We start from the raw sequence: 13000 nt of genomic DNA, 5'->3' as shown, positions 1-13000 counted from the left end.
TCTACCCAATCAAATCGATTCTAATAGGACTTGATAGGATCTTGGACGTTGGCTTCCAGATGTAGAAGCAAGAGCACAAAACCCTTACCATCTACTCTCCCCTTGAAGGAGGCATGACCACTTAATGGCTGTTGACTTCACATTCCTCAGACGTCAAGATTACTATTTCCTTGACCTCTCAACCCGTGGCCTTGATAATGGTGATCCCCAAAATTCTTTGTTTGCAGTGATTTTATTCCTTAAGAATCAAACATACTCTTGCGCTCTCTACGATGACATTTACTCAATTTTCCACAAGGATATTGTCAATGATCTTAGACTCGAAATGTCAAGCAGCTGATGCTCCATACTGCATTGCACTGAACACGGACGGCAAAAGGATATAGGGAAAATGAAGCTCCTTTCTAAATAAGTAGATCTGCCACAACCATGAATGATACAATCACAAGGTTTCATTTTTGTCAAAGAATAAGCATTTTCATCCAAACATGGTGTACATGAGATTCTCTTTTACTAAAACTTCTGCAATTGATTTCTAGTATGACATCTCGATATAGGAAAGCAAATTAACTTCCGTGAATAGAAAACGACCGCTATAAACAGCTGAATCAAACACAATAAATCCTAATCCTAACAGAACTGCCATACAAAACCTATTCTAATGTTTCAATTTTTGATACAACAACCACCTATTTTAATGTTACCACATGAGTTTTTCCAACTATTCTATCCTATAACTTATGAGTAACATCCTAATTATCTGTACAGAATCTTAAACAGAGATGCACATGATAGAAAGCCTTGCTGGTAAGTGGTAAGCTGGAAACCCAATCTGCCAAACTCTTACAACCCGCTGACCTTGGAACAATTGCCTGTAATTAATTCACAAGATTATACTGGGTTCACCTGCATAGAAAAGGACTAAATTCTCCGTTTCCCACGTCTTCTGGTGTCTATATCAACTAGCCTTGATGATGATGGAGCAGGTAAGGGTGCTGACAGACCAATAGATTCTGGGATGTCAAGATTCACTCCCATAGTTGGGCCTGCCATTGCACGTTTGATGTCCAAGTCATGAAATTGGTGAACTTCAAATCTTACTTTGTCAATCTGTTAATCAAGATGGTGAAACAAACAATAATTAAAACCCAAACACATCATGCATAATGCTTCTTTGTCAAGATGACCTTACTATTTCAATATGATAAATGGATGCATGTGCATCAGCAAGTCTCTTATGCAAATCTTCTAATTTTTTTGTCTGATACTCAGCATTCTCCATTTCGTTTCCCCTTTCCCCTAATTCTTTATATAAAGCTGCAAGAGCCAAGAAATATATTCATACAACATAAAAAAAGCAGAAGATACAAGAAGCAACATTAATACAGACAAACAAGGCCTCCCAAAAATGTCCAAGAGCCTACTCCAAATACTTTTGCAAAAGAACAATGCATAAGTAAATAACTATGGTCTTTGAACTGCTAAAACTATAACACAAACATTGGAAAATGATGCCCTACAGGGTCTGCAAACCTACCAAAGTTATCAAATGCGGATTGCGGCGCGTCGCGGCCAACTCCGAAAAAAGCTATAGCGTTATAGCGGGTTGCGGTTGCGGAAATAGCGGAATAGATATATGACAGAAATAATGACAAAAAGAAACATTTTTTAAAGGTAGAGATAGCAGAAGTGACAAAGAGAGACGCAGATAGACTAAGAAACCTTAAAAATTTTCTGTTACACATTTAAATTTAGGACAACATTGACATTTTGCCTTATGACAGCAATATGGCTGCAATTTGGCCGCAAATGCGATCGCAATGGCCGCTATTGCGTTCGGGTGCGACGCGGCGCGGTTTCTTGGGGCGAGGCACCGCAACGCCCATACGGCGCGGCTTGCGGTACTATTGCGGCGCTATTAACTACTATGAAACCTACAACAGATTGTTGGTATTAACCCAATTAATATAGTTCGCATGAAAATCAAGACCTTGAAGGGCACCTGCTTTCTACATAAGACTAACAAGGCCACCACAAACACAAGGAGAGGGAAGTATCTGGGGAAAGGATAATGTTTAGAAGAATAGGTCCCATAATAATCCAAGGTCCAGATCCTATCAAACATATCTTCCAGAGAAGGCTGAACAGGATGAAGAAGAGAAAGTACGTATGCTAAATCAGAGATTCTCTATAACTAAAGTTACTAAGGACACGAAAAATTCACAGCAGACAGTCAGCCACCAGAATGAGTACAAGTCTTGGAATAGCGGTAAGGTTGTTCTTTGTGATATTCAAGTCTAAAAAACAGTCTCTTTGCAAAAATGCAAGGGTATGACTGTGAACAATCGATCCTAACCCCTACCTTTGCAAGTCAGATAGCCTTATATACCGAATACCGATATTTTCCCTTTCTAGTCAGATGCCAGAAACTTGTAAAGAATATAATCAATTTATAGAATAGTGTAAAATGAATATTAAATGAGAAAAAAGCCGCTAAAAAGGGTAATATCCTACACATAAATCCTCGCAAAACATTCAAGACTAGAATTCTTGGTCTTGTGTGTGCTAGCCGAAAATTTCATGAAGAGGACCAATAACACCTAGGCGCCTATGTCTTGTGATTTTATTCGGATTAGAATCCTAATTTCAATCACACAAAATCAGCCCAATATCCATTAAGGTAGGTTTGTTATTGTTAGTATCTTTTTCAAATTCAAATTTCAAGATTGCTTCTAGAAGCATCTTGAATTTGTTCCAATTCATAAGACACTTGAATTCAAAATTCAAGTTTAAATGTGAACAGTCACTCATCATTAAACCAACAAAGGTAATGTCAAATACCCAAGGGAATAAACTGTCAAGGACTTGCATGAGTAACATTCACTATACATATGTGATCTGACCAACTTATTTTGATTTAGGGTGTACTTACAATGAATAATTTTATGCCAAAGGGAATGTGGATCCCATAGAAATGCCATAACCGTTTGTGAATTTGCCTCCCATGGCAGATTTCTTATCAACCAAATTTCCCAGACCCTTACAAAAATTCTCCCAACTCACTGAATGATCTGTTCTATTCTGACCAGCACAAGACCAAAGAAATCTCCCATATCCTTTATTCTCCCAACAAGTCCAATGTGAATACTAATTGGAGGCTATTAGAGAAATATAATATAAAACCATTAATGTATCTTCACCTAACAACTTAAGTTGTAGGTTTGAATTGATTGTTTTACATTGTATCAGAGCCTCCGGCACCACGACGAGTTCAATCTCACCGTCCCCCATTTTCTAATGGAATTAAGACAGCACAAGATAAAACCAAGAGCTTGTGCAATATCCATGCTTCAAGCCCAAAGAGATCTTGCGTGAGAGGGTGTGTTAAAGAGTTATAATATAAAAAACATTTATAGGCCTTCATTTAACAACTTGAGCTTTTTCTTCTTCTTTTTTGGGGTATACCGACCCTAATTAACTCTTTGAGACGAGTCGGCCCCCTTGGTATCCTCATAAGTTTCAACTCTCTGAGTCAACTATGAGACTAATCTCAAGTCGAGGCTTGGTCACAGCTAAAGCTCATTACCCCTCCCCAAATATGTATTTGGTGACAATCGAACTCAGACTCTCTTCCCACTCTACTCAACCTGTGTTGCCAACTGAACTACACGCATTGGGTATAGCTTGAACTTTTAGGTGACATGGTTGTATATCATGGTATCATAGCGTAGATATTGCACATCAATGGTTAAGTGAAAGGTCCATCAATGGCTTTTATATTATATCTTTCTGAGAGAGGCAATAGAGAGGATTACTTCATGACTAAGATTGAATTTTTGTGTCCTAATCACAGAAAGAAAGCACCTTTCCACCTATCAAACCTCTTGCAAATCATTCGGATAACTGGATCCTAAAAAGAAGCAGGCCTAGAATTACCACGCAAAGTAACACTCAAAAAGGTTAAAGGCAGTTATATAATTAGACAATCAGTTAAAGGGATGACTTTCCACACCAGCCACTCTTAAACAAGGTTTAGGATAATTGACCAAAATGCCACTGTTCACCAACTTTTTTACCTAAATACCACACGAACAGTGTTATTTCTCAATCTGTCACGGGGACAAGTTCGCTTCTGACACAAGCGACCTCGGTTTGCTGACGTGTCACATTTTTAGTGGATAACAAGTATTAAATTTAAAAAAAAAAAATTAAAAAAAATGAAGTTCGCCTACCATGTAGGCGAACTTGGTTAAAATATTGTTGGAACCGAGGTCGCCTGTGTCAGAAGCGAACTCTGACACCACCAGGAAGCTGATACATCAGCAAACCGAGGTCGCTTGTGTCAGAAGCGAACTTGCCCCGTGGCAGATTGAAAAATAATACTGTTCGCGTGGCATTTAGGTAAAAAAGTTGATGAACAGTGGCACAATGGTCACTGTTCCACAAGGTTTATCTTCAAACCAGAAAAGAGCACGACAATCTGCAAGAAAGGCAAGACACTCCGGAGGCTCTTAAAATACTCAAACAAGAATAAAATAATGTCATTCGTAAACTGTAACTAGAGAACACTTAAAGTCATAATAGGAGATTTTTTGCATTCACAAACTATGTAGTGCTAGATAGAGAAGTACCTGTCAAAACAGATAGAACCCAAATCTGAGTTGGAACATCATAAAGCTTCTTTGCCAAGGTCAAAGATGATTTTAATATCTCCCTGGCTTGTGCAGTGTCACGTAATGCAAGGGCCAAACTGCCAAGGATCGTCAAATATTGGGAAACAAGTTGAAGGTTCCCCAAATAAGCATGTGTCAGCTGCAATCCCCTAGCCAAGCGGTTTCTGCAGCAAATTTGTAACTTAGAGGAAGGAGGAAGAAATAGAATTAAATATGTGGATGGAGATAAGTGTCCAGTTACAAGTGGGGTTCAACTCTTGGATACATAGCTAAAATATAATTAATGAAAAATAAATATAAAATTATTGAATTATTCTATTTTAATGTTTAAGATATTGTCTAGAAATAAATTTTGATATAAATAAAAGTTAACGTATTATATGCAATACAAGCAATAACCAATAAGCCAACAAGTGTACATAATGACACTTCATCATCAACATCAACATCAACATCAACAACACCTTTATCCCAAATTAATTGGGGTCGGTGGTAGATGAACCCACAGGAAAGATACAAAACGGTTGAAAAAAAAAAAAAAAAAAAATTATATATATATATAAAATAAGATAAAATAAAATAACAATATATGTATATATAAATAAATAAAAGTAAAAAAGAAAGGGACAAGAAGAAGTGAGGGAAATGAAGGGGAAAAGGACTAAAAAGGGACCATCTGGAACATAGGAATAACAGCGGGTCTAACCCTCCACCATACTTATAGCTTTTCTCCATTCCGTTCTAAGACATATTGTCCGCCAATCTATATCCCACTCCATTAAATCTTGTTTTACTACTTTCCCCCAAGTAAGCTTCGGCCTACCTCTGCCTCTTTTTGTGTTGAGCTCTTGGTAACAAACTTTTGTTCTTACAGGAGCATCCATGGGTCTTCTCATCACGTGCCCAAACCACCTCAATCTATGTTCTCTCATCTTCTCGGCTACCGGTACTACTCCGACCTTTGCATATAATAAATAAATGATAGATCTTAATTAGGAGTGGTAAAACGTGTTGGCACGTCGGGTTCATGCATGTTACGTCACGCTTTTGTTCACAGGCCAAAAAATTGAAACCCAAACACGACCCACTGCGGGTTGTGGGTCACATGGGTTGACATGCAAAAATTGAAATTTTGATTTTTTTTTAAAAAAAAAGGGAAAAACCAAATAAAATACACAGGTTGTTCGGTGACCTGTCATGTCAAAATCACCAAAATTTTAACTTTTTTTTTTACTCTTTTTTTTATACAAAAAAATTGTTAGTTAACGCTAGTTACACGAGTCAACTTGTGACATGAAACAATAATAATTCGTCTCTTTACCCAAACCCTTACACGACTCGTTTTATCTGTAGGTCGACACGACCCGCATTTTGACATGTCATGTCATAGGTTGACCTGCTAGTTATGACATGTTTTGCTTAATGGTGGACATTTTATTCCATGAAATAGTATATGCTGGGTCCAATTCTCAGTTTTAAACAACTTGAAATTGTGTTTCAAGCACATAAAACAAGTATTTACTGTTAAAAAATGGATTAACAAAACATGAAAAGCCACATGGTCCCTTGGAAAAGAAATGAAAATTGGTCTGCAGGTCGTTTAAGGGAATGCAAAGGAGAACCCTTACACGACTCGTTTTATCTGCAGGTCGACACCCGCATTTTGACATGTCATGTCATAGGTTGACCTGCTAGTGATGACATGTTTTGCTTAATGGTGGACATTTTATTCCATGAAATAGTATATGCTGGGTCCAATTCTCAGTTTTAAACAACTTGAAATTGTGTTTCAAGCACATAAACAAGTATTTACTGTTAAAAAACGGATTAACAAAACATGAAAAGCCACATGGTCCCTTGGAAAAGAAATGAAAATTGGTCTGCAGGTCGTTTAAGGGAATGCAAAGGAGAAGTCAATTAAGCCACCAAAACCACACCATCAACAGCCAGTTCTAGTGTTTGAATAGAGTATTCAACTAAAACAATTATGAGTATTGACTGCACATGATAGAATGCCAGTTCAACAGTTTTCAGGTTGCACTGGTCAGTCTGTTTGAAGCTCGTGAATTTTGTAATTCCTTTGTTTTTCACCCAGAGATGTGCAAATTGACAATCATGACATACCCTGGAAGGTTATTAATATTATCTTTAAGATAGTTGTTCTCTTATCTTTAGCACATTTGTATATGTAAACTAGTTATGTTTGGTGAATGCAATAAACCGGGTTTTTGAAGTTGAACCGGTTTTGGATTTTTGGTGCAAAATGTTGGCTGAATGCACACACTGGGTGTCGAACTTTGTACTTTAAGGTGTATGGCTATATAACACCAGGTAACCACTAAGTCATAGCACCTTGATAATTATATTGCATCTTTTATTATATTCATTATACACTTTATATATATCCGGTTCATCCGGTTCAACCGATTGAACCAGTGACCCATTGACCGAGTGCACCTTGGCCATGTCGATGACCAGTTCAAGTTTAATAACATTGGTTTTGATTATTTTATGGAGAAAAACTGCTTTTTTTTTAAAATAATAATAATAACAAAAACAAAACTCTCTTAGAAAGTTTTTGATAATAAGCTATTATACACACACTAACTAGCTTAACAAATTGAAGAAGAGAGACAACTGTGATGCAGACAAAGTAGTAAGTATACTGTTAAGAACCATTTCAACCCAAAACCTTTTGTACTTTTTATTTAATTCCACAAGTGGGGGGCGGTGAGGATCGAACTCGTGACCTTATGGTCACTTAAGCTCTGATACCATGTAAAGAACCACTTCAACCCAAAACCTTAAGGTTTTGAGTGAGGGCCTTTTTAATGATTTATATTATTCTCTGACAATTTCCTATTATTCTTTGTTCCTCAAGGTTGTGATTAAATATGATAGTGATTTGTTTCTCGACTATTGAATCCTTTTGTCACTTTTTCCACACCTCACCGTTGGTCTCTTGCGCAAGCAGGTCTTGGTGAAAATGTGAAAAAAATTCTTCCACTTTAGTTCTGTCTTTTTTTTTTTATTTCCATGCATATCCCAAATTTTACAAAGGGAGCACCCAGTTGCTAGTGGTTCGGTCCACAGAAAGTTTTCTCGTCTTGGTGAGATTGTACCGAAGAGTGGGTTTGACTTGGGTTTTTATGGTTATGTAGGAGTTCAATCAAATATTGTTGCCGAACTGAAAAAGAGTTACTGAGCAGGGACTCTTTTTGCTTCAGAGGTAGGAAATCAGTGTTTGATTTGTGATTAGGATTCTCAAGAAACTATTTGAACGGTAACTGAGGGTACTGTTGATTTACACGAGAACATACAGGGTTTATGAAGGTTGTTTACCTGAGGTACACAAACTGCTAAATCCCTCGGTAAATATTATTTGTGAATGGCATTTATTCATGCCATTCACTAGCAACAAAGCGTTGGATGCATGAAAAAAAAATGATAAGAACCAATTCAACCCAAAACCTTAATATTATTTGAGATATAGATAATATTTTATTTTAGTTTATAGTATTTGTTATTTTTCTTTAGGGTGAGTTGTAGAATTGTTACAACCCCCATTTGTTTATTTTCATGTTATGTTTCTTCGTCTTTCTTGTTCAAGCTTGTTGCTTATGATCTATACGCTCCAGCTTGAGGGGGAGTGTTGGAAAGAATATCTTTAGAATATCTTTGGAAAGAATATCTTTAGGATATCTTTATTATTTGCAAAGATATATTTCCTTATTTCATTAGGATTTAAGTTAGGTATGAGTTAGGCCCATTAGTGTTTCTTTATATATTGTACTCTCCTTAATCAATTCAATATACAGATTTATTCTATGTTCCTCTCGTCTCTTGTTATTTTACATATACCAACATATTTTGTACTAAAGTAGTTCATAGATCTGCGATGAACTCAATCTAATTCTTGGGAGAATCTCTTGAATTCATTTAAACGTCATTTCCTATCAAACAAATGAATAAACATTGCGACATATAAATAAATTATAAATTGGACATTCACACCAAGACAAACAACCCTGATTGAACAAAAATTATCTAAAAACTTACCTTGCTTCTTGTAGATCCTGTTGCTTCATCAATAAAAGACCATAAGCAAAAAGAACACCTGTTTTCTCTCTAACTCCAAAACAATCTATCGCCCCATAAACTGGCCCAATCAAATCAAGTGCCTGCAGGCAAACTATCATTTAGTTAAAAAATATTGTCACATCAATTCAATTTGCGACTAGAGTTACTGTTCCACCTGTGAAGAAGATTCAGCATCGCCAATGCAGATATAAGAGACAGCAGCATAAACTTGGCACATAGCTTGCATTGATTTGCTCTCTGTAAGCTACACAAAAATATGTTATTTCTGGATTACCATCAACAATATATAACAATATCTAAACAGAAAACCATAAACATGGTCTCTAGCATGCCAAACCAGCATATAAATTTATAATGAATACATACCGAATTTAAGTTGTAGACATATCGAATACATACCTTTACTGCTTCAATATAATGAAAAATAGCTTCACTATAACAGCCAACAGAATGAGCATATTGACCTCTAAGCATCTCAATAATGCATTCACATTCCTTTAATATAGTTGGAAACCGTATGAACCAGTTTTTCATCTGTACTAAAGCCTGAAAAATTGCAAAGAATAGCATTAATGATTTCAATTGTGGAGCATAACGGGATGCAAATTCACTGGCAATTTTTTAAATCCATTAGTACAAGAAAAATATTGTAAAGAACCAATTCAACTCAAAAGCTTAAGCTATTAGGTGAAGGCTTCTTTAATGGTTTATATTATACTCTAACACGTCCTCTTACAAAAGAGCTCATTGGACTTGAAAGGTGGATGATGCATCAAGCCCAGCCTACCTGTGTTAAGAAATTCCACAAAGAAAATGGGAGGCGGCGAGGATCGAACCCGGGACACCGTGGCTCTGATATCATGTAAAGAACCAATTTAACCCAAAAGCTTAAGCTGCTAGGTGAGGACCTCTTTAATGGTTTATATTATACTCTAACAAATATCACCATAAGTAAGCCAGCTAATACGGTGGATTATTAATTAATTGAGATTTGAAATTTTATAGAATAAAATGCAAGCCATCACATCTTGTCATCCATGGAGTTGACAAAATAAAAATATACAATTGGAACATAACCAACCTCTTGTGCTTCAACGAATTCTGCTCGTGTGAGCTCTATGGCCACTTTGTTTTCAAGAAACTGAATTAGTAGCTTTAAGTACACATCAGCCATCCAGATAGAAGAATGTTGCAAGTCCACTTCTGCTAAAAATGAAATTTCAGCAAGGTTGCATAAGGAACCCGTGTTTGCATGGCGGCATAAGCGCCTTGTAGGCATGATAAGAATAATGAATCTCACCTCTTACACCATCAGTAATTCCTATTTTCAATAACTCATCTGCAATGAAGAAATATTATTTTAATAAGGAAAATAAGTCCAAAGCACCCAGGTTTATTCAGTCTCTAAAGCAGTGCACAACAGCAATAACTAATATGGAAATCCATTTTTATGAATAACAGCAACAACTCAACTCATTAACCATGCTTTCAGAACAAATAATTCAAAGGAGTGATACTTCTAATCAGTGATGCTTCCAAAATAAATTTGACACTAAAGCCTAGACACCAAGAGAAAAGACATTTTAGGGCTGTGATTCGACATATAGAATGTCTAGTGACAATATTAGACAGTCGAAGTGCAGGCAAAAGAACAATTCTGACAAAACCAAAAATCATCAAAGGACTATTTGGAAAGCTTATGCATACACTTTTCATTACCATAGCAACCAATTACTATTTTGGATTCAAAATAAGCAGTAGTTGTACTTTCTGTCTAATTATTTTACTTTTTAAATGCCAAGAAAAAAATTGAGACCAAAGCGAAAAGAAGAAGAAATAATTACACAACAATAGTTGCTGGACAACCTTGAATTATATGCATCCCAGACTGTATGCGCTTTCCACACTCCTTAAAAAGTCCTCTCGGGCGCCCAAATATAACAAATATTAGATCAACCAATGCATAGACAGCACCTTTAGGAAGCCATTCACCATCAATAGGAGGAGGTGCTAACAGAAGCTTATCGCCTAGTGCCCTTCTGACATTCCCAAAATGTACTGGTTCCAGAGATTCCAGCCCAATTGAACCCAATCCATTCATGTTTCTCAATTGCTCTTGAACCATTGCTTGCTTTTCCGATAGTGCTACCCTATCCCTGTAGTGAAGGTCAGACCGCGAGAGACTTTGATCTAGAGCGTTAAGCTCCTTCACTAGCTCTTGCATATGTTGTGTTTGCTGCATATCAGCCTTCACGGCGGCATCCAGATTGTCTACATGGGGCACAGCATTCTTGTAATCACATAGCCGCATTCGATAGAATATGTGCAGTAATTCATTATAAAAGTGTAATCCGGGGCAATGTCGTCTCTGAGGAGTGTGTGGAAGCAAGGGGGGGAAGCATTAGAACAAAGGAAAAAAGAATCACGGTACAGTTCAATTGAAAACATGCAGTGTCGGAGTTTACATTGTCCACACAAGAAAAGCAAAAGGCTAAAGAACATTTGCACTCACTTTATCTGGCTCAATTGACTCCCAAATCTCATTACATTTATTAACAGCTTGCTCAACCAAATTATCATCGTTCCATTGCATGAGGTGAAAGTGCAATATTGAAGTGGCGAAAAACATCTGGTCCATCGTGATAAAACAAGAAATTACAGACAGAAATGATGGCAATATCATACTAGAGAGTCAGTTGACACGCTTGCAACATGTGTCAAGAGAAGTAAAAAGTACGACAATGGTGGTAGTTAAAAAAATGAAAGTGAGGACTTGAGAATAATGGAAAAAATAACAAAGCAAAAGTGAGAGTTTGTTTAATTAAAAAATTTAGTTCTAATTATATTTATAACTTCATTTACTTTGTCAATTTATTAAACAATATATATATAGAGAGAGCTAGTATCCTTTGAAATTTGATACCTCATCTGATAGGTGTTAGATCAAAAAAGAGCAGCAATGATGTCACATGCTTACAGCAATGGTGGTGTCACGTGCCTTACAGGTGTGAAACAATTTTTACACTGTGTTAAAGGATCTTACCTCATATATATATATATATATATATATATATATATATATATGAGGTAAGATCCTTTCACACCAATGTCAAATTTGAAATTTCACACCTCTGATTTGTAAGCACATGTCACCATGGCTTTTTTTTTATCTAACTACTATCAAATAAAAAATGAGAAATTTGACACGGGTGTCAAAGATGCTACCTGTATATATATTGAGTAACGAAAGAGCAGAGGAGAAGAGAAGAGAAGGAAAGAACATGTGTTTTGTTGTAACCTTGGACAACATACCTGCAACTCCGGGTAGCTTACTTCAGTAGCACAGACGTATCCACACTCCAAGGCAGAGATTGAACCCCGGTGGTCTCCTTCATTTAACAAAGCATTTGCAAGTTGTGAATTGAAGTTGCAAGACCACAACTTCATTGAAATCCTTCAATAAAAAAAATAAAATGAAGTAGAAAGTATGAATATGTAGTTAGTAAAAGCCAATTCATCAAGGATAAGTGATTGATTATGGTAGAACCAGAACCAAACAAGAATAGAAAAGGGACCGAAATATTGATTGATTAAAGGAGAGGAGAGGAGAGGAGAGGAGAAAGGGTTTACTCATGCGGAGCAGATGCGGTAAGGTGGAGGGCCTTGTATAAGACTTGCTTCTGAGGTGGTATGACTCCACCGAGATGGTAGCACTGGCTGAGCAAGCTATAGGTCCGGCACTTCAAATCAAAGCAAGACGGTATAGACTTCAAAAGCAATTGCTGAGAGAACAAACAAACAAACAAACAACAGAATGTTGAGGAGGAGGATTCGTTCAATTGAGATTCAGAGCGAAAGAAACAAAGAAATTGAGATTCAGAGAGAAAGAAAGAGGAAGAGAAGAGAATAAATATACTAACAGAACGCTCGAGGTGGGACTTGGCGTGGTTGAGGTTGTGGGAAAAATGGAGGAGGAGTGAGGCAATGCGGAGGCGAGTCTTGACCTCAACGATTGGGAAGAAAGAGACCTCACTCTGACAAATCGCTTCTAAACACTTGACTGCCTTCCCGATTTCACCTCTCTTCTCGTGATACTCTGCCAATCCCCAAAGCCCCTCCGCCACCGCCTCCATATCTTCAACCCACCAACCATTCCATTTCCATAATCCTTTCTTCCTTTCTTCTCTCTCTCTCTCTATTGCAATTTGCAGCTACCGCACTCCAAA

At 37.0% G+C, this 13000-nt stretch overlaps 1 protein-coding gene across 2 annotated transcripts; it reads right to left on the bottom strand.

Moving 5' to 3' along the window:
- On the bottom strand, positions 1–13000 carry LOC133293006 (sister chromatid cohesion protein SCC4). Of its 2 annotated transcripts, XM_061491521.1 has the most exons (13): positions 12695–13000; positions 12405–12556; positions 12087–12228; positions 11287–11403; positions 10641–11142; positions 10075–10113; positions 9856–9977; positions 9174–9320; positions 8929–9018; positions 8733–8854; positions 4632–4837; positions 1193–1317; positions 1–1110 (listed from the first exon to the last, which is right to left on the bottom strand). In XM_061491521.1, the coding sequence occupies exons 1-13, from the start codon at positions 12905–12907 to the stop codon at positions 922–924; spliced, it is 2166 nt and encodes a 721-aa protein (XP_061347505.1). In that variant the 5' UTR covers positions 12908–13000; the 3' UTR covers positions 1–921. The 2 variants fall into 2 exon arrangements, with proteins under 2 accessions (XP_061347505.1, XP_061347513.1); XM_061491529.1 differs by lacking the exon at positions 12695–13000 and having other exon boundaries at positions 12087–12163; positions 12405–12460.

Source organism: Gastrolobium bilobum, unplaced genomic scaffold, assembly GCF_033153095.1.
Source record: "Gastrolobium bilobum isolate Gb01-03AN ecotype WA unplaced genomic scaffold, APGP_CSIRO_Gbil_v1 utg909, whole genome shotgun sequence".
In the NCBI taxonomy this organism is placed as follows: Eukaryota; Viridiplantae; Streptophyta; class Magnoliopsida; order Fabales; family Fabaceae; genus Gastrolobium; species Gastrolobium bilobum.
This window is presented reverse-complemented; position numbering and strand designations above follow the sequence as displayed.